The sequence below is a fragment of the Colletotrichum siamense genome (assembly GCF_013390195.1).
Source record: "Colletotrichum siamense strain Cg363 chromosome Unknown KSG_Cg363_contig09, whole genome shotgun sequence".
NCBI classification, from domain to species: domain Eukaryota; kingdom Fungi; phylum Ascomycota; class Sordariomycetes; order Glomerellales; family Glomerellaceae; genus Colletotrichum; species Colletotrichum siamense.
In genome coordinates this window covers 3,723,343-3,744,353 of record NW_023501022.1, presented here as the reverse complement: position 1 = coordinate 3,744,353, position 21,011 = coordinate 3,723,343, and the positions used below count along the sequence as shown (strand labels likewise).

The window sequence follows — 21,011 nt, the reverse complement described above, 5'->3', positions numbered from 1 at the left end:
CGATGACATGCGTGCAAATCCAAAACGCAGGGTCCAGTCTGAACATGGAAACTGGAGCGTCTCTGGTAAAATGGGAGATCTCCCGAAACCCGAGAAGCCTCCAGGCATTTCTTTGAGAGAGGGGAGGGGAGGAGAAATCTGGTGACTCCAAGAGTGAATGGCGCCTTACAGCTGCGAATGGCAAGCTGGTGTCGTACCTACGACGATGAAAAGTCGGGGCTGAAAGTCAGTTCATGGCGAGTAACATCGTTCGCGAGCTCGAGCATGCACCCCAAGCTTTTTTCCCGAGCCCATCATGCCATCTCCAACAAGATTCACTGGGACCTCCGCGAACCAGTCGATTATCAGGTTATTGCCTGTCAACTTCATGCATCCCCAGCTTTCCCCGCATTCCCGGGGCTGCCAGAGGCATGTGGCCTGATGCTCCGGCAGTCTCAGGGCGTGGAGAGAGTTCGAGAGCACCGCAAACGTTCAGGATGAGGGGTCAACCTTTTCTTCTCCTCTAACCTTCGCCTGTTGCCTTTCGGTTGTCGGTTGGGAACCCCAGAAAGTCAATTCAACACAGAAGGAAAAGCTTGACCCAGTAGGAGTGGAATTTACGTAAGGCTGTGTTGGCAAAATTCAATACGGAGACTACGCTCCGGTCGACGACGTGTGAAAAAGTGAGCCTGACAGATGGATGGACGTCATATTGTCGACCGTTCAAGGTGTGGCTGAAATTTGCTGGGGGAAAAGAATGGAAATTACGGCGAAACACCACGCAAGCTGGGCCTGGGTGACGTGCGAAGGTCTTGTGGCTCGCACGAAGGAGCGGACCCTTGCAACATCGATTAGGAGAAAAGAGACGCAGGGAGCTCACTGATTGGGCGAGCTGGCATTCTTCGGGAGCACCAACACATTGCCAATCCGCCGGTATGGTGGTCTGGCCATCATTTGTGGAAGCTCAGAGCTTTGATAGCTGGGGGAGCTCTATCTTTCCTTCTGGACCTTCCTTTGACGGCATGGGAGCGACATGGCCGGGGGCGGGATCGGGATCAGGAGAAGGGGGTTAGGGGGAGGAGAAAAAAAAGGCGGGAACGAAACAGGGCAGGGTCGAGCCGTTGAAACGAGGCTATGAAGTCATCGCACGCGCCCCAAGGATGAGGATCAGAAAAGGCTCAGATCATGGGTCGGCCTGTCGACTTTCCCATCAGTCCCATCATATGTTTGGTTCGGATCGAATTCTGTGTGGTGTGCGTGTGTTGTCTGGTGTGGTTTGCGACTTGTCAAAAAAAGAGGACTTTGGGATCGCCGGCCGGTCACCTTTCCCTTCCGTCTGTTGGGGGCCAAAGGAGCTTCTCTGCAAGGTACGAACCGCCCCTTGGTGGTCTCGTGGCTGCGGTTGCGTACACCGGGGGCGACGATCCCAGAGGCTGGACTGTCAGGGAATTCTGATCCCCTCCGATCATTTGATGATGGGAGCTCCTGGGCCTTCGGTAGAGGTGCAGGTGCTGGCGTCGCCGCGCCGCCAGCCTAAAGCGAGAGGTGAGGTCGTCTTGTCCGGACGAATCTCGTTTGCAAGCCCTCAGTGAAGGTGGTGTCGGAGTGACATCCATGCAACCCACAGCAGCAAGAAGGGTCTTTTCAAGCTGCCAGACTGAACCCAAAAGTATCTTGACACCCAACGAGGGCGCGGTGTGTACAACCTTCACCGCTCGCCATCATTTCCTGCTGGGCATGATTGTCTCCAGGCCGGCTCGCGGCCAGGCTGCGCTTGAGATCAGAGGCGTTGGATGATCCGCGGCGTCTGCCCAGAGGGATCTCCCGCAACACGAGCATGCGAATTCGTCTGAAAACAGAATGTCCCCTTACCAAAACCCCTCCAGCAGTGGCCACAGTCTGTCCTGTCTTGCTCGGAAGTCGTGCCGGGGACAGCTTCTATTCAAAGCACATCGGAGCAAAAAACAAAAAGCATGAGCGTTATTAGCGGGCCGTGTGCCAAAGAGTGGCCCCCTTGTGTCCCCATTATTACCAGGCGAATACCTCATCGAGGGCCTAAAAAGCAGGGAGAAATGGCAAAGCAAAGGAGAGCCAAACGTGGGATCGCGATACGTGAGACCCCAAGCGCTGGCAAGCCACATGGTCTTCTGAGGCACGTACGTCACTTGTGTGTTCGAATGGCCCTGTAGCGGCCTCGAGTTGGGAAGTACAAATGCCACCAGCCTCAAAGGCGTCAAGCCCCGAGACAGCTGTTCAGTCTCAAGCAACCCTTTCCCTCCTCCTACGAGTACCTTAGTCTACACCAAACCCAGGACAAGCCCGTCGATATTGTCACCAGCATATTTCTCCGTATTGCTATGTATCATTGTGATATAACCTGGATCACCCCCGAACCTCCGGAAATCCAGCATAAACCTGAACACGGACATCAACAACAAAACAAGCACCGGCATCATCAACAGGAATCACGAGAACTGCAGAAGCAGCAGCGCGGCCCCGCAGACACGAGCCCGCACAGCCATACCGGTAATACTACGCCCCAGCAGAAGCAACAGCAACAACACCACGATCACCTCAGCTTCGTGCACCTCCTCCAGTCCCCATTCGCCAGGGACTTCTTTCTGGCATCGCATCAGCATCGTCGTCACCACGGCGTCGGCAACGAGCACCACCACACAGGCGCAGACGCTAGCAGCCAGCTGAGGTCGATTTCGCCTCCAGGGGCCCTCGCATCATATCATCGAACTTTGTTATCGCCTTCGCCAACCGCATCGTCGGTATCACAATCTTGTCGTCGGCTGCACTAACAGCGCCACGCCGACACGACCCTGCGCACCACCAGTTTGGGAAGTAGACCCGTATCAGGGCGCTCAACTTGGCCAAAGGTCCCCCCAAAACCACCTACACGAAAGAACTCAGGAGATAGCGCCATCATATCCGTGGGCTACCTTACATACACGGTACACCAACAACACCACCACCACCAGCAAAAGGGCAGAGCAAGCAAGGCCTAGCCCCAACGTGGACCAACTGGACCTCTCATCGGAGCGCGTGGGCTGCATGTTACTAGGGATTAGTTGCATGCTCCATTGCTGTGCCCTTCTTGTACCGGCTGGATAGCGCAACATCGAACCGGTTTATTGCACCACCGGCAGCGAACCGCATCCACAGTCGACCCCTCTGCCAACTCCGACCTGCCATTTGAGTGGGCAAAACCACTGCGGGCAGCGCCTACACGCATTGAAAGACGACAGCGCGCTTGTCAGTTGTCTTCGTATTGCCATCCACCTCCCATCCGGGCTGGACCGGGTCTATTAATTGGACCAGGGGTCGTCGAGAGTGCTCCCTCCACACACCATCTCCCAGACATCCATATCCCCGTCCGTCCCGTCTTACGCTATCGGCCGCCAATATTAGGTAGTTGGCATCCCCTCATCGTCACCATCACCACCACCGGCCACCACCGTTCAGTGAGATTTCAGACCCTATCTACCACATTCTGGTACCGACTTGTCTGAGTCTAGGTCTCCCTCCCCAAATTGCATACCTACACAAAACTCTCACACCTCCCCTCCCGTCCATCCCCTCTGCCGTCACGGACAACGGAAACGCACGCCATCACACGAGAGCTAGCCAAAGTTTTAGTCTCTTTGGGCTTTGACTCCTGCGACGGCAGACCTGAACCGCTCCATCAAAAGCATCACTTGGTCCCAAAAAAGCTTCCAGACCACCTCCCGGCTGTCGGCCGGCGCGCTCACCATTCCCTTTTCCGCACCCTGCTTGCGCATCTCTTCTCCTGACTACCGGGCGCCTTACCCAGTTCTGTCGGTTTTGCAACAACGGGTTCGCCGTTTGTTGGTATTTATTAGCAGTGGGACACCACCACCGCACCTGAGTCTTGGCCCGTCGACACCATACGGCGTTACGCACCGCAGCAAGCACACACAGAAACCCACGTTGAAGTCCAGCCCCGAGGGCCCCAAAACATCCCGGTCCCTTTGCATTGTGTGGTGTGTTAAACGCCCTGTGGCTTTTTCTGCTGGTTCTATTTAGCGCCACTTCGAACGGGGGGTGATTTCCACGAGGGACGTCCAAGCTTTGATTATTGGTACAGCACCGCGATAATCAACGTGCTGGCTGGCTGGTTCCTGTGCCTGGCCTGTCTCTCATTCTCATCTCGCCCAGTTTCTGACAAGTCTCTGGTTCCCTTCCATCGCGCATTACCTTATCTCGTCAACTCTCCGCTTATTCCCTTCCGGGCGACATCCCACCGTCACCTAACTATTAATAAAAACAAGAACCGGAAAACCTGCCACGCCCGACAGGACCACCTACCATTTGCCGGGGGGCTTTCAGTTGAGGAACCACGGAACCCAGTTGAGGAGCTTCTTACACACTGGACCTGGCTTACACTTTTAATACCGGTACCGACCGACCAACCGGCCCTTATCCAGCTGCATCGGACGTGCACACCGCAAACTGCAAAAGAGGCACGACGCACACCTTAGCTACATATTACTTGATCGCCTCTTCTTCCCCGGACCGGGACAAGAGCTCTCACCTCCTCACCTCCTCAATCTCTGACCAAACATCTGCTCGCCAGCGGGCACGCCCTGATCAGTCGCTGCATCCCTTCTCCTCTTTTTCACATTTATTACCGACATCTGAGGGGAACCTCTGCTGCGCGACCCCCGCCAAACCCACGCAAAAAGTCGGACCAGTTGGACAAGGCCCAACGCCCGCGCCCCTGTCCGCATCTCCTTCTCTTGCACGCCAACGGGGGTTCATTTGAAAGGAGACAAAGGACGACGGCTCCACCTGTGATCGACGCCATCGACAGGGCGGGAGAGCTAGCGAACGTACTCGGTATTAGTACTCGACGCACGCTGCCATTCTGCTCCTCCTCGAACCATCGGACCAAGCCAGACCACGAGTCAATTGCCCTCCGTCTTCTTTCCCCCCTCTCGCACTCCCATCCCAGCCATTCACCGTCGAGGCCCTTTCCTGCGCTCTTATCAGCCGCTCGACGCCTCTTTTACCGTTGTTGGAGAACAAACAAACAAAACAAACTTCACCACCACCACCACCGCCGACGACAACTCGCATATATATCCAGCTATCTGAGAACCATTGCGGTGACCGATCTGCCACCCTGCCGAACAGCATCACATTGACGACATCGTCTCGCTACCCCCTCGTCATTACACGACCACATCTCGCCAGTGCACGCTGCACACACTTGCCGACGACACTCCGAACTCTGTCTTCGTCTACCTACCTACACAACCATCAGCCCATAGCTAAACCATTTCAATTACTTTTTATTTCTCTCCCACATTGGTTTCCGATGGGCTCATCAATAGCCCAAAGACATCTCACCTGCACATTACAACTATCACATCCATTAACAACACCATCAAAAATGGCCGCCCAAAGCACCCTCCCCCTCTCACAGGAGCAAACCTCCAACTTTGCCCTGCAACAATATCTCCTCCTGCACTCCCAACACGAGGAACTCCGCCAACACCTCGACCAGATCAGGCCCATCACCACCACCTGCAGCACCTCCCTCGCCTCCTCACCCTCCGTGTCCCCCACCCGCAGCACCTGCTCGCCCTTCGGACAGTACCCCACCGGCGGTCGCAGACACCACAGCCGCAGCCGGCGCTCGTCGCTCTCCTCCCCCAAGACGCGCCGCAGCAGCTCCCTCGCTCCGATCGCGGACGAGACGACGATCTGGGCGGTCGCCGAGGAGGAGCAGCGTCTGTTCGACGTCAACGAGGGCATGAAGCGGGCCCTGATGGAGCTGCTCAACTGCGAGCAGGTGCGGAGCGACAGCTCGTTCCGCATGTGGGTTCAGTGCCGTCTCATGGACACGGAAAAGGAGCTGCGCTCTGAGCGACGACGTAAGAGCTCTCCGTGAGCTCTTTTCGCTCTTCTCTGATCGGCACATGTCGACCACCAACTATTACAGCTAATTTGCCGGGCTTGGGATATTCTTCTTTTCGGCAATTTGGGACCTGGGACAGAATAAGGTACGATCTACCTTTGGGAAATGGCGTTGAAAGGCGGCGGGAATTTCTACAGACCTGCCGAGACAGGCGTGGCAGTGGCATGGCATGGCATGCACCACGGGATAACAAAAGTTGGATGCATACGGGCGAATAGCATTTGCTTCATCATTTTTTCAAGCATTCGCCCGAGGGAAATCTTTTTTTCAAATGTTCATACACAACGGCGAGGACTTGATCAGCACAGCTTGACATCCTTCCCTTTTCTTTTCTTCTGCGTATCTTTATTTGGCGGTTGTAGGATACCAAACAGACATAGAGCTTGTAATGACCGACACGACACCAAATTTACATACCAACCACCTATTACTCCCTTACCTTACACGTCTTTGCTTCTGTGATGTCCAAAGTCCGAAAACATTGCTTCTTTGTGTGATAAACATGTGGATGTGGTTCGAGCATGACGGGAGATCTTCGCGATGCATGCGGGCATAGTTCGGAGCTTGCTGCTTACTTGCTGCTTACTTGCTGCAGCCTGCAACTCTCCAAAGTCTGTGTGTGCGTACCGTTGCCACCCCCAGTTTCTCAGAAATCAATCACAGACAGCCCATGTTTTCTGCCCAGGACCAAAAAAAGCAAATCAAAAGTCCAAAATTTGGCGAAATGCGATGTGCCAGACTAGGAGTCTTCGGCCGGGTCCAATCGGTCAAGCTCCAAGCTCCGAAATTCAAATAAATGGAGCCCCCTTTTTTTTATTTTTATGTTTTCTTGGTGTGTGATTCGATTCGCCGATCACGCAACTTTGATGCACAGTACACAAAAGCCGTGTGCATGGCACAAGCGGCACTATGTGACGAGACACTGTCTCGCAGCTCGACCTTTCGTGGGCCCGTTGCCTCGTGGATTTGGCCGTCGTTGTTTGCTTCGCTTCCCACCTTGACTGCAAACAATCGACGACACACGATACCACGCACGCACGCCCCCGCGCCCGAAACGCCACTTGCGCTCTGCTTACGTAGCTGCAGCCAGATCGGCGAAAGCTTCGAAGCTTGGAATCTCGTGTTTTTCGACAAAGCGGAACTTTTGAGCTGGTCGGGGTCTCTGTTGATCAGATCGCGGCGCAAAGAGGAAAAAGGTTTCGGGAAGCTCCGTCCACCACAACGACGACTTCGACGACGACGACAGCAAGGCAACCGGCAACGGCCGTCATCGCGACGATAGCACTGATAACGAAGAGGACAAAAGTGACGAGAGACACGCTTGCGACGTCAGCCTAGCATTCTGAATCAGCGCACCAAACCGACCGCCGCCATGTCGGTCCTCTTGGAGACGAGCTCCGGTGACATTGTCATTGACCTGCTGGTTGACTACGCGCCGAAGCTGTGCGAAAAGTAAGTTGACACCACAGCTATTCCCCTTGAATGCCACTACCAAGCTCTTGCTCAGCTAACCACAAAGCGCGACAGTTTCCTGAAGCTCTGCAAAGTCAAGTACTACAACTTCTCGCCGATCCACTCGGTCCAGAAGAACTTCTCCTTCCAAACCGGCGACCCCCTCGGCCCGCTGTCGAAGGAGTCCGATGGCGGCACCTCGATATGGGGCCTGCTGTCGGGCGACAGCAAGAAGAAGATGTTCCCCGCCTTCTTCCACCCGAAGCTCAAGCACCTCGAGCGCGGCACCGTGAGCATGGCCACCGCGCCCCTCGACTCGGACCCGGACACGCGCGTCGCTGCGTCGCAGTTCATCGTCACGCTGGGCGACGAGACGGACTACCTGGACGGCAAGGCTGCCGTCTTTGGCAAGGTCGTCGAGGGCTTCGACGTGCTGGAGAAGATCAACGAGGCCATCGTGGACGACAAGGGACACCCGCTCATCGACATCCGCATCAAGCACACCATCGTTCTCGACGACCCCTACCCCGACCCACCGGAGCTGCGGGAGCCCAGCGGCTCGCCGCCACCGAGCAAGGCACAGCTCGAGACTGTGCGCATCGCGGACGAGGCTGCCCTGCACGAGGACGACGACATGGACGAGGAGGCCGTTGAAAAACGGCGGAGGGAGAGGGAGGCACGGGCTCAGGCGCTCACTCTGGAAATGATGGGTGATTTGCCGTTTGCCGAGGTCGCCCCTCCCGAGAACGTCCTGTTCGTTTGCAAGCTGAACCCGGTCACCACGGATGCCGATCTGGAGCTCATCTTTGGTCGGTTTGGCAAGATCCTCAGCTGCGAGGTCATCCGCGATGCCAAGACGGGCGACAGTCTCCAGTACGCCTTCATCGAGTATGCCGACAAGGCCTCCTGCGAAGCTGCGTACTTCAAGATGCAGGACGTGCTGATCGATGACCGCCGCATCCACGTGGACTTCTCACAGAGTGTGAGCAAGCTGAGCCAGGTCTGGAGAGACGACACGAACAGCAAGCGCAAGAAGAACGCCTCCAGGGGCGGATGGGGAGGCGTCGACGAGCTCGAGAAGCGCAGGCAATACCGCGACGTGTACGAGAGGGACGGTGACAACTACGATCTCGTGTATGGAGATGAGGAGATGAAGGGCCGCGCCGAGCGTGACAGCAACCGCCGGCCTGAGCCCAAGGGACAACAGGAGCAGGGCAGAGATCACGCCAGGTCGGACAGGGAACGCAGGAGAAGTCGGAGCCCCGGACGACCCAGAGACAGGGACAGGGACAGGAGGGGAGATAGAGATCGATACCGATCCGACGATCGGAACGCCGGACGACGGTACGATGACCACGACCGGCGACGCGACGATCGGGACTCGGGTCGTAGAGACCACAGAGACCGCAGAGATTATGATAACCGGAATCGAGGCAGGGATCGAGGCGGAGACAGACGAAGATAGCAGCACTGCGGACATGGTTCTGGCATCCTTCCCTTCTTTTTCGTCCACGACAACAACAAAATCACACCAGCAGAGCAGAGCAGAATACCCAGTCGCCGTTGTCCAGCTCACAGCCAGCACGGTCGACCACCAGATGTAGACACCCCTCAAAAAAGAGTACTTGAATTGACGCCGCCTTTGCCACTGCCGCCCGCGTAAGGCTCGTGTTTCATGAAAAATCTCGTTGACCTGTCGAGATGCGGCCACGGCAACCTGCACGCAAGCATCTCGTTACATCTCTTGTTGGCCAGGAGTCCGGATGTGTGGGGGATGGGGGTTTTGGAGTTGGGGATAGAGAGGAAATCATCACCATCAGGACCGCGGGGCGTTTTTCTCTCACGTCGCACATGGCGAATGACCTGCTCGAAGCAGGACAGGTAATGTCTCAGTATTTCGCCGTTGCAAACTAACAAACATATCTCCCCGGGGGGCGCCCATTTCGACTTGCATGAGCTGCAAGTAAGCGGCTCGGAAGTCAACCGCGGAAGTGGGGATCGGTGCACATCAGAGTGGCCCGCGGAGGGAAGCTACATTAGCCCGCCTGCCGTTTGGTGGTATGTGGTAGCTGTCATCTGTCAGTTGTCATATCTTCAAGGTGCTTCTTGTGTGTTCCCCTTGGCGGCATCTAGACGGACGATGGGCCACGGACAGCCCATCTCTGGAACTCGCATGCAGGGCCGGGCATGCGTGTAACAACGGCTTCGACCTGTCAGAAGAGTCTCCGAATGCCTCGTAGTTCAGCTGGCCACATGGAGGGGGGGCATTTCGGGAGTTCCTATGACCAGGTTGGTTCGGGACAGGATGGTTGATATCTTAAGCTCGAGGGCCTTCGTCACTTACATCCGACAACGACTGATCCTTTTATCGTGGAGGGAATCTATCTTTAATGCCGACTGCAACCCCGTGGCAAAGACGGCAAGTGGCCAGCATGGCGGTCTCTCGAGTAGGTCTCGCGGCGTTCCCATCCCCACCAAGGCAGCCCGTAACAACCAGTTGCTAATGTTGCACAGGATGATGGAAGTGACAGCATGTCGAGTCTCTCTGCAGAACACCTGCAATTCTTCCCAGGCCGGCAGGCAGGCAGGCATCGACGAGCCTGTGTAACGGGAGCTTTCCTCAGCAAGAGACATGAGGCAAAGCTCGTCAGCTGTGTTACTTTCCGGTCTTCACTTGTCGGGCGATGATAAGCTCCAGCCAGGCGGAGAAGGCCGATCGATTTCCTTTCCAGTCTGGCGGTCTGGCGGACGAAAGCACAAAGTGATGTGTTCGTTGGCAGCATTGGCAGCATATCAGGCCAAGCATACTTATGGGCACACGTGCAAAGGCCTGGATCCTGGGCCGTACCTTATGCTCCATATCGCCCAACGGATAGTGGAGGCAGCCGGATCGGCTCGTACTCTGCGCCTCTTTGGTGCCTGGCCTGGTGGCTTTTTCCTTTTGCTTCCTCCCACGCTGAACCGGCCTTATTTCCATCTGCCCCGGGCATGGCCGCTCTCGTCATGGGTTGTCAGATGACATTGTGTTCCTGGGAGCAGGCCCAATCGCTTACGGGACTTGTGCGCCGTTGCAACGGATACCTGCATGAAGAGACCGGGGCCGGCTCTGGCTGCGATTGACACCCCATGCAGCACCCCGAGGATGGCTGGCAAAATTTTCCGTTGACAGAGCCGGCCGTCGAAGCCATGTGGGTTACTGCCAGTTGCCTTCCCGTCATGAAAGCCAGGCACGACGCAAGGAAATATCCGGGCATGGGGGGTCAAGCAGAGGGGAAAAGGGAGGGGGAGCAAGGCGAAATTGATCTGCATTTGCAACAGCCTGATCGTCGTCAGGACGCTCTCACCTCGCTGGGCCACCATTGTGCATGATATCAGTCCTGACGCTGTACCACACCGCCAGCAGACTCCTCAGTCGACTTTCGATACGAACTGCCCTCCACGAGCCACATTCATCAGGAGAGCGTCTTGCTTCGGTGTGTCTTGGGAATGCGGCGCAGACTCTTATGAGGACCGGGTTTATCAATAAGACCTACTGGTTCAAAATATAATGATGGAAGCGAGGCGAGGACGCTGTCTCATCTGTCGCGCGCACTACTGGGGCAATCTGGCAATAAGCTCATGTGGAGCCACGAGTCTCGGTCAAGAAAGGGCCTACAACCTCGCCCTCGTCCTTGCACTCCGTTGGACGACGATGGACCATCTCGGGCACCTGTGCTGCGACGGCTCCAGCCTGGCCTTGTCGCTCACCAGCTCGATGATATGGCGGAGAAGCTTCTACACGGACCGCACGTAGCACCCCTGAGCAACGCGCGCTGTCATTACGGACGTTAGGGTTTCCCCTGAGGATGAACATGGTCCGTCGGCTTCGAGCATGGACATGCCATCTCAAGTCTTCTCCTGGTTCTTCAGCCTGGCAGAAGGAAGTGAATCCTTTGCGACGCCACTGTGGAAAGGCTCAATTCACTTAAAGCTCCTGCAGGACCATTTGTCTACCCCTGATTCAAATGCATGAGATATCGGACGAGGTAGCATTGCATCCTCCTCCCTCCCTCCGCCATCACCATGGCCGCCGTTCTTCCACGCCGAGATACTGACCGCCCTGGGGGTGGGGTCCCTCCTTCGCGGACGCAGCAGCAGCAGCAGGCGGCAGATGCATACACACACACACACTGTGGAAAAGAAGCCTTGCAAAAGCTGTCAACGGATGTACGTGGACCTAGCCGCGCCTCAACGGCAACGCAGAAGCGGGAGCCACCCACACACACCTTTTTTCCTACGTGCCTCAGCCGCCCGCCCGCTGCCCGTTTGCTGCTATTCTTGGTCCCTGCCGTTGCTCAACCCCCGCGCCCGCGCGTGTCGTGTGTGCATCGAGCTGCTCCCGCCCCAGGGTTCTCGTTGCGTTGCTTTGTTCGTTTGTCCCAAGGCTGCGCGCTACAACAGTCCGGAAGTCCAACGTCCGTGGAGGCCCAACGGTTGCGCCAAGTTGGATCATCAGAGTGCAGGGCCTGAATTTGGAGTTGCAGCAACGACATCAATGGGGGCATACAGAGGGTGAGAGGGGGGCGAGGCGGCAGCCAAAAGACGCTGCACTACCACAACCACAGCCTGCTTCGAGAATGACGGTGCGACGGAGATGGACCTGTTTGGCAGCTTTCCCCTGGGGCCAAGTGGCCGTGTCCGCGGCCTCTGATGAGGTGAGGGTTAAGCGGCCCTCGCGGCGGCCACATTCATGCAGTCCAATCGCCTAACGACAAACATCAGGTCCATACTAGCCTGGCCATTCTAAATGTGACTGGACTTTGGTTTGTGCTCATGGTCTTGTCCGGTTGTAAGATTGATTTCCTCACATATTTCTGCCAGCTGTTGCAAGTTTGTCTGAAGGGATTCCTCGCGGAAGCTGCCGGCTGGCAGAGCTATTGAGGAGGTGCATTTCCCGGATTAGTCGATGCCAATGCAGATGACGACCGTTCCAGCATGGTACTTTCTCGACGTCAATTTTTTTTTCTGCCAAAATTTGACCGGGCATCTTTTCATCATACATATGTACGTGCGTTGGCGCCGAATGTTTGGCGAACGGCGCGAACGAACGGAGCAAGGAAAAAGCAAAAATATCTGCACATCATCCAACCCACCCAAGCAGCAACAGGTGGATGTTCACTTTCTTCAGCAATTGGTTGGCGGTGTCACTTGAAAGCTGGGTGGCAGGGGCAAAGCAAGCCAGCCAAGCTAACACCTCTTGATGCTCTATGCTTTCCCTCTTGTCTTGCTCTTTCTTTAGAGACAGAGAGAGTGGTCGGTTTGACTTCGCACTCCTCTCGGCTCTTCCTGTCCACAATGCAAGCAAAAGCGAATCTGCCGCTGTTGCTTTCGTAGGGTAACACAGGGACCACCACACAGCGACACCCACCACAAGCGTATTCCATTGACGACGGCTTGCGTCACGTAACCTTCAGCTCTTGCAGCAGCAACAGCAGCGGCTTCTATCTCTGTCCGCTGCGCAGCGGCAGCAGAAGCACCTGGGCTGGCGTGCATCACATCACATCCAGAGTGTCACTTCACTTCGCCTTGCTGCCCGTCCCCTCTCCGCACAGATACATGGCCGCGTTGATGGGGGACGCCGGCTTGCCCTCAGTGACGCATCGTGAGAGGGTTGGACAATCAGAGGTTTGCCCAGGTGGGACCGAGACCGCCGTTTTGCCCGAACAACGTTGGGGGAGACGCGCAAAGTAGTGTTGTTTCTTGTTTGCCTGTCGAAACACACCTTCTCTGGTGTCATTTGGGAAGGGCGCTTTTCCCATTTCAGGTGTTGCTATTTCTCAAAGCAGACATTTGACTGTGTTCCGTCAATTCTGTGATCCTCCTCTGCTGACGATTGTTGAGCCAGTGACATCAAGTGGTTGGGAGGAAGGGGGCAGTAGTTGCAGAAGTAACCAGCAGCAGCCAGGCTGGCTTCATGATACATGTACGCTCTTCTCCTCATTGTGGAAGTCTCCTCTCGAGCCAATACATCTCCAGCTCGCCGTCGGACGACTTGCACCGAGCGTTCGATGTCGCCGTTCGGTTTGTTACTACAACCAAACTCGGCAGTTCTTCAGCGAGCCGTGGACGTGTGGAGGACAATCAAATCATGGGCCTGTCTTTTCCCCCTCTATCCCCTCGTCAGGCCGCTGTCTCGCTCACAGCGGCAAGCTCATTGGATTCGCCCTGACGATGGTGGCGATAAACGACAAAGTCTTTGCCTGCCTGGTCTGTCTCTCCTCCCAAGGGCTCACGAATATCGAGGAGCGTCTCATTGGATGCCGTCCCAAGTCCAAGGACGGCTGAGAAATAACAAGTCTCAAAAAGGTCTTAGACCACTTTCGTCTTGCGCCCAAGTACACATAGCCGCAACGCAAGATTCCTGGGTTCCAGATTGGCCCAGAACCCCCAGACCCTTCAATCCAAGATACGGTACAGATCGCCCGCTGCTGGCCCTACAGCTGCAGATCTACCCCTGATCCCTGCTCGCCTCTCCTCTCCCAATCCTGCCCTGCCGCCCCGGACCTCCCCTCCTCTCCCCTCTCCACCCTTCCCTCCATGTCTTTCCCGTTTGCTCTTGTCTCTTTCTACAGGGCCCCCAGGCAGGGGTCACCCTACGTAAGTCGACGCTGAGAGGTCTGCAATGACGAGGGGGTTAGCGAGAGGCTCACCTTGGCCCTGCGTTCTCCTCATGGACCGACATGCTTGTTTGGCGTCCGTTAACAGCCGCGGCCTTGGGGGGGCGTGTGCGTGGTGGTATTTTCTTCCCCCTTGATGCCTTGCTCAAATCTGCACCTTGCCGGGCTGTGTACCACCTTATCAACGTTTCGCTGTAAGAAGCACACACAAGAAGAAAAGAAAATTCTATTCTACACTACGTCCGTCCGGCTCGTTGTTGTGTGCGCAGCGCAGCGCAGCGTCTACATGGGGCAACACCACCCCCAAATGCCGTACCCAGGCTTGCACCTTGAACCCGTCCAATGACACCTGTCGTGGATTGTTGCTCCTGGTACCCATATGGGGGCGCGCCAGAGGGGGGATACGGGAGACGGGGGGTCACCCAACGACTGTCGAACGAACGAGGTAGAGGGGTGATGGGGGGCAGGGGGGCGAGGGTAAAGTACCGCAGTGACTTGTCGCAATTTCGCAAGGGTCTCTGTCTTGTCATATTCTCTCTCAGCGGAGAGAGAGTATCGAGATAGGGCCATAGATTTGATGTGATGAAGGAGGGTGCGGAGAAAAGATGCAAACACCAGCCAACACTCACTCACTCACCCCCAGCAGTATCAAAAAAAAATACTGAAAGAAGACCGCGCGGGAGAGTCCGTGACCACCCTGGGGATAGGTATAACATCGAACGCGGCTGCAGCTGCTTCTTGATTTCTCCTTCCTGAGTTCCCTCTCTTCCCCCGCTACTTTCCTTGATCTTATTCCCTCCCAAACATATCTACCTTTTGTTTTTTGCTTTACGCTTCCTCCGTGTGAAACATAAGATCAGCAAAAGTTCTTCATCACCTACTGAAGAACCAGAAAAGGCTGACACCGAACCACCGCTTTCTCTCTCTTTAAAACATCCACGTCTGACAAGGAGGCGTGTTGAAGAAACCTCAACATCACCCACCCCCAGAAACTTGTTTCTTCTTCTTCCTTGCCCTCCCCCTCCCCTTCAGGTTCAGGCCTCGACGCAGAAGTGGGAAGCGTGTGTGTGTAAATGTGTGTGTGAACAACATCGAACACCCCCATTTTACTGAAACGAGACGCTTTCACAACATTTCGAGGAGGGGTTGTTGTTCATTCGTCTACTTTTCCTCCGTCATCATCGACGACATACATCCAACACACAGCCCAGTCTTCGACAAGCGGGATTAAGGCAAAAGGCGAACAGCAACACCGCCTCCAGATCCCTCTCGCTTCCTGTAACAGGCCACCTCCTGTCCCTCCTCATCCAACCACGCCCCTCGGTTCTGCCACAGCCGCTTGCTTCCATAGAGCAGGCCTTGCCGAATCTCACCTGCCCCCTCAAAGACACCATGGTCAGCCCGAGTTGCTACTCCGACGGAAGACGATATAGCCGCCTGGAGCCACCTTACGTCTACTCTGACCGCCAGCAACGATACTCGAGCACCTCCGAAGCGCGAACATCGACCATGACTGAACGAGAGCCCGAGACCGACACCCCGCCCCGCAAGCGCATTGCTGTTGCTGTAAGTCTTGGTTCGATTCCTTTGAGCTCTGGAATAGGGGGTTTTCACTTGTCTCTTGCGTCTTGTTGTACTCGACCAAAGTTTCCTCTCCCCTTTCTTTCTCAAAAAGCAAGCATCCCGAAGTTGGGTTTCTTAGCAGCTGGGAGACACAGAAAGAAGGGAGCTTGCATATATCATCGCACCGGATGGGGAAAAAGAAAGATCTGACAGATCTACAGTGCGGCCGGTGCCGGAAGCGCAAGATTCGCTGCAGCGGAGACGCCGGCAACGGAATGCCCTGCCAGAATTGCAAGGCCGCGGGTATCGACGCCTGCCACTTCCTCCGTGTAAGTCCTCTCTTCGCCCGATCACCAAACCCCTCCATCGCAACTAACAACTCCCTTCAAGGTCGCCTCTCAAGAAGCCCCCTGGGTCCAACCTTCAGACCCGAGCTTCTCCTACGAGCTTAAGGCCGCACGAGCGTACCAGGCCGTCGGAGGCCACGCCCTCGCCGCCTCCCCGACGCACTACGCCTCCGAGATGCACGACGGCCTCCCCCGCGCTCCGCAGCATGGCGGCTACCCCACGAGCACCGCGGGATACTCCTCCTATGGCACCACTGGCAAGTACTACTCCTCCATGCCCGCGAGCTGGACGAGCCCGGCCGCGTACCCCGCCGACGACGGCACCGGCGTCGACTACAGCGCCATGGGATATCCGTCCTACCCGTACCACAGCCAGGACGCCTCCTACCTCTACCGCATGACCGCCGCCAAAGCCCCCTCAAACGCGGATCTCTACGTCAACACAGACGGCACGGGCTACGGCTACAGTTCCTCCGGCGCGGCCCTCGTCCACCGCCCCGCCGCAGCAGGAGGCGTCTCCCCGGCCGACGCGCCCAACTTCTCCCTCTCCAACGTCGCCGCCTCCCTCCCTCACACCTCCAGCGGCGGCGACCGTCTGCTCCCGAACCCCTCGCGTCTGCCCACCGCCAACGTCCTCGCCTACCGCCCCGACGGCTCCGCGGCCTCCTCCTACGCGACGTCGACAAAATCCACCGGCAGCGGCTCCTCCAACAACCCTTCCCCGACCAGCGCCGTCTCCGAGGTCACCACGAGCTACGACGCCTCTCCGGTCTCCGCCTATCCGCCCGCGCCGCACACCCTCCCGTCCATGACACACCTCCACCACCACCACCAGCAACAGCACCGTCTCTCCAACGCCACCGCCGCCGACATGGCCGGCTACCCCTCCTCCACAAGCAGCGCCGACTCCATCTTCACCCCGTCCGAGACCTCCCTGCGCACTCACGGCTCCGCCTCCGAGCTGAGCTACAAGTACTCCGACGCCTCCTCCACAGGCTCCTCCGGCCGGCGCGGCAGCGGCGAGACGTCCGCCTCCTCGGGCTCATCCGGCGGCGGCGGCGGCTCGCTTGCCAACGGGCAGACGTACACCGTTCCGACGCCCGGCTCCGCGATGTACGCCACTCCCATGGGCCACTCGCGCCACCACGTCAGCGCCTACGCGCTCCTCTCGGACGACGTCGAGGGGCAGCAGCAGCACCCGCACTATGGACACCGCGAGCACCACCACCAGCATCAGCAGCAGCACCCCTCGGGACGCCGGTCCGCCGGCAGCCTGTCTGCTTCCTGAGAGTCCACCCGCTTCGGCCGGAGCCTGTCTGGGACTCGAGATGGCGTATTTTTGCGCAAATCAGTAAGGCAGGGGAGGGCCCTCCCCCGCCTATGCGCCGCCAACCCGTATATTCTTGCATTGCTCTGTTTGTTGAATCCAGCTATTTTCTGCCTTTTTTGTTTGGTCTTTTTTTGTTCTTTCACCCACACCGACGCCCACCGGCCAGGGATCATCACCATCACCGGCATCAGCGGCTGGTGCATTGCGTCTCCGATAATGGAACCGGTCAAAGCCTATCCGACCCTCCAGTCGAGAATACGGGTTTTCTGTGGCGTTGTTTTGAAAGATGCACTTTTTCTTCCCTCTCTATGCTCAACCAACCCATGTCTACCGAAACGTTACGGTTGTCAGCCATGCATGCAGCTTCCTTCTGCATCCTCGGACTTTAGCAACACTCGCAACTCGGTTGGTTCCAATGCTGTTGGAGAGCAAGAGAGTGGCGGCGCCTCGCTGCACGCCTCGCATCCTGCACCAATTCATCTACAAGAAACGTAACGTTCCGGATGACGACAACGACATACACACCATGTCCTTTGTGGCGTACCTGTCTCTCGTACATTGTCGAGTGGACATCTCCAAGCCAAGAGCGTCGCGAGGGGGGGGGGGGGGGGGGGGGGGGTTACTTACTTCCAACCCAGTGCTCCGGGGCCGGGATGGAACATGCAAGGGGCCCTGGGGGCCGGCGGCCGTTGCGTTTGAGACAAGGGGTTGGCGCCGACGAACTGCGACGCCGTCCAACACACAGCATGCAAGCCGGGCTTACTGCTCCCATGCGGCTACCCGACCCGGCTCGCCCGCGGTCCTTGACAAAAGGGACCCTCGCCCAGTACCGTCCCGTTCCCGCCCTCCATCCCGCGCCTGTTCTGGCCCCAGGCAAGGGACGGCCAACAATGTGCGCCGCGGGGCGGTGTTGTTGGAGTTTCCCCCCTCTTTTCGTGTTTCCCCAAAGGAATCCTGAACACCCTCTTTTTTGACATGGCTGTTCTGCTTGAAGTCCTGGATCACGATGCGAAAGGAGGAGTTCACCGTCTGGACATTTCAATCCAACTTACCCGTCGCTCCTTCTCGGATACTGTCTCTGTCTTTGGAATCTTGGCAGTGGGCGTATCTTTGGAGGCCGCCAATCCTGTCGTTCTTGGCTCACCATCTGTCTTTCACCAACTGCGTCTATTCTTACCGCGATTGGGATGTCCGACATCTGCAAGAGGCAAGGAACCACCGTACCGAGTTTCATTCATCACCGGACCGGGTGCGATCTGGAAAAAAGTTGCTGCTGCACTTCTCACTTTTATGTCTTGGATTTCTGCTCTCTGCTGTTCTGATTGGCTTACACCTCGCTTGTTTTTACCAAGTCTGCGTCTGCGTCTGCCTGCCTTTGCCTTCACCACGTCGGTTGCGTTTCTGCTAGGAGTCTGCATCTCTGCCTTGGAATGGGGTTGCTTTTCTTTCTTCTTCCATTTTGGGGCAATGTGTAATACCTTGCTGGCTGTGTTCGGGAGTCGGGGGATCACGAGGGGAAGCATCATCTGTTTTACCCTAATGAGCTAACAACAAATTGGAGGGAAGGGGGCTACGGAATCACGGGGATCGGTGATACAGAAAAGAAAAATTGGCTTGACTTATGTGGGCATTATCAATCACGGCACAACCCTGGGAAAGGGAGGAAGGATATGGGAGTGGTTGGCGGGGCATGGGAGCGAAGGGATTTGGGTATTATGATGATTCCCGGGGCATCTTCTTTTTGGGTCTCTTCGTTTGGGCCTTTTCTCATTCTACTGCGGCGTTTCTGGTCTTGACAAATTGTCTTTTCGTTCCCTCCCCCCACACCGCGAAAAGGGGGTAGGGGTAAGCATCTCTTATCAAACCATACACACAGAGAACAGCAGCACAGCGGTGTCTGTTTGTTTCTCGCGGGCAGAAAAGAATCATCTCGCCCTGTTCGCATCTGTTTTTCATACCCTCCCCTCTTCATGTATCCTGAGGCCATGGGCCTTGTCGGAACCTTAATATGGCTCTCAGGGGGTTTTCTGGTGGGCTGTCTGGTGTCAACAGAGAAAGGGAAACAAATCACAAGTTCCCTGCTTGGAAGAGAGCAGGAGGATGAAAGCATCAGATAGACTTGCCCGGACCGGGCGTTGCCTTGCATAGAGGGCAGGAATTGAACTAATGACAATCATCTCTCGGACTGTGCCTTTTTGTGGTTTTTTGTTGCTCGCCTAAAATGATACTGGGTATGATGTTACTTCTCCGTTGCCATGTATGCGTTGATCGCATGCGTTTACTTTCTACAGCTTTTCCTCCACCCTCTCGTCAATCTCGCAAAACGCCTTGAACGTTATGAATTCGTCGTCGGCATCACCTTCAGACTGCAGCACCACTTCCGCTGTTGACCCTACAAAGAACACATTGCCCTCGCTGATTTTCTCTTTCTTGGGTCCAACGGCGATGGTCCCCTTGCCTGACGTGCAGATGATGATGCTGGGTCCCTCGAGGGGGTCGAAGGTAGCCTTGGAGCCGTCACCCTTGAGCAGCGAGCGGACAACGCTGAACTCGTCAATGGGTGGGTCGTAGAGGATAACGGCGGAGCCGGAGCTGTAGGCGGTCCGGTTGAGGGTGGCGTAGGGGTACTCGGAGGGCGACATCTTTTGCTCGTCAATGGGCGCGTAGTTGTAGGTCAGCATGTCTACGAGGGTGGGCACGTCTTTGAACTTTGGAGTGAAGCCGGCGCGGACGACGTTGTCGGAGGCGGCCATACACTCGATGATGTCGCCGGAGAGGTAAGCGTGGATGTCGTCGGCGACGAGGAACATGGCCTCCCCTGGCTCCATCTTGACGTAGTTGAGGAAGAAAAGGACAAAGAGACCGATGTCCGCGCCGAACTCGCCATGGCTACGAGTGATGAGTTCCGAGAGGGTCTCGCCGTCACTCGCGCCTGCGCCGCCGCCGGCGAAGCTGCTGCCTTCTGACTTGGCGAGCGACACTAGGCTCTCGGTCTGCTTCTGAATTTCCTCGGTGGTGGCGGAGAGGAGGGAGGCGAAGAGGTGCTGGAGGGCGGTCTTGTTCTTTTGCTTGGTCTCGGCGGACTCGGTTTCCTCCTCGCCCTTGACGGTGTTGATGAACTCGTCGGCCTTGTCCTCCTTCACGAGGGCCTTGAGTGGAGGAACGGTGTTGAGGAAGTGGGAGATCTCGGCGAGCGGGCGGAAGCCACAGAGACCCTCAAAAGGGGTGATGGCGATGGCCATCTCGGGCTTGTGGTTGTCATCGGGGTAGTTCTTGGGGTCGCGGGCGTGTAGTTGCTCGGCGAGTTTCTTGTTGGGGTGGGCCTGGATGGATAGCGCCTTGTTGATGGAGAGGACCTTGAAGAGGAAGGGCAGCTTGGAGCCGTATTTGGAGGACACAGGGGCGGAAAGCAGTTGTTGGTTTTCTTGAACCAGGTCGAGGAGGGTGCGCCCGGATTGGAGGTCTTTTGAGGGGTTTGAGGGGTGAGTGCCCATCCAGAGCTGGACGTGTCAGCATAATTGTCGGGGAAAGGTGAGGAATTCGTTGTCTTACCTCTGCGTATGGCTTGTCGGACTGGACAGTGAAGCCTTCAGCTGGTGTCGTGGCCGCAAAACGCGCGGCTGCTGAGTCCTCTCCCTTCTTGCCCCATTCGTAGGAGTTGACCCCGCATTGGAGCTTGAACAAGGGCACTTGCAAGACCATTATGAAAACAGAGCTACGACAAGCTCGAAACG

At 56.6% G+C, this 21,011-nt stretch overlaps 4 protein-coding genes across 4 annotated transcripts; 3 read left to right on the top strand and 1 right to left on the bottom strand.

The window, feature by feature from the left end:
• Positions 1-5,401: 5,401 nt before the first annotated feature.
• On the top strand, positions 5,402-5,902 carry CGCS363_v013719 (uncharacterized protein; the record flags this gene model as incomplete). Its single annotated transcript, XM_036645568.1, has 1 exon — positions 5,402-5,902. The coding sequence occupies one exon, from the start codon at positions 5,402-5,404 to the stop codon at positions 5,900-5,902; it is 501 nt and encodes a 166-aa protein (XP_036490019.1).
• A 1,399-nt stretch (positions 5,903-7,301) lies between these two features.
• Positions 7,302-8,686, top strand: CYP6 (Peptidyl-prolyl cis-trans isomerase-like 4; the record flags this gene model as incomplete). The annotated part of the gene is made up of 3 exons (XM_036645567.1): positions 7,302-7,381; positions 7,457-8,611; positions 8,683-8,686. 3 exons carry the CDS (start codon positions 7,302-7,304, stop codon positions 8,684-8,686), a joined length of 1,239 nt encoding a protein of 412 aa, XP_036489342.1.
• Positions 8,687-15,429: 6,743 nt separating this feature from the next.
• Positions 15,430-17,235, top strand: CGCS363_v013717 (putative transcriptional regulatory protein; the record flags this gene model as incomplete). The annotated part of the gene is made up of 3 exons (XM_036645566.1): positions 15,430-15,603; positions 15,822-15,929; positions 15,991-17,235. The coding sequence occupies 3 exons, from the start codon at positions 15,430-15,432 to the stop codon at positions 17,233-17,235; spliced, it is 1,527 nt and encodes a 508-aa protein (XP_036490007.1).
• A 2,327-nt stretch (positions 17,236-19,562) lies between these two features.
• Positions 19,563-20,979, bottom strand: CGCS363_v013716 (Mannose-6-phosphate isomerase; the record flags this gene model as incomplete). Its single annotated transcript, XM_036645565.1, has 2 exons — positions 19,563-20,777; positions 20,830-20,979. 2 exons carry the CDS (start codon positions 20,977-20,979, stop codon positions 19,563-19,565), a joined length of 1,365 nt encoding a protein of 454 aa, XP_036489336.1.
• Positions 20,980-21,011: the final 32 nt, after the last annotated feature.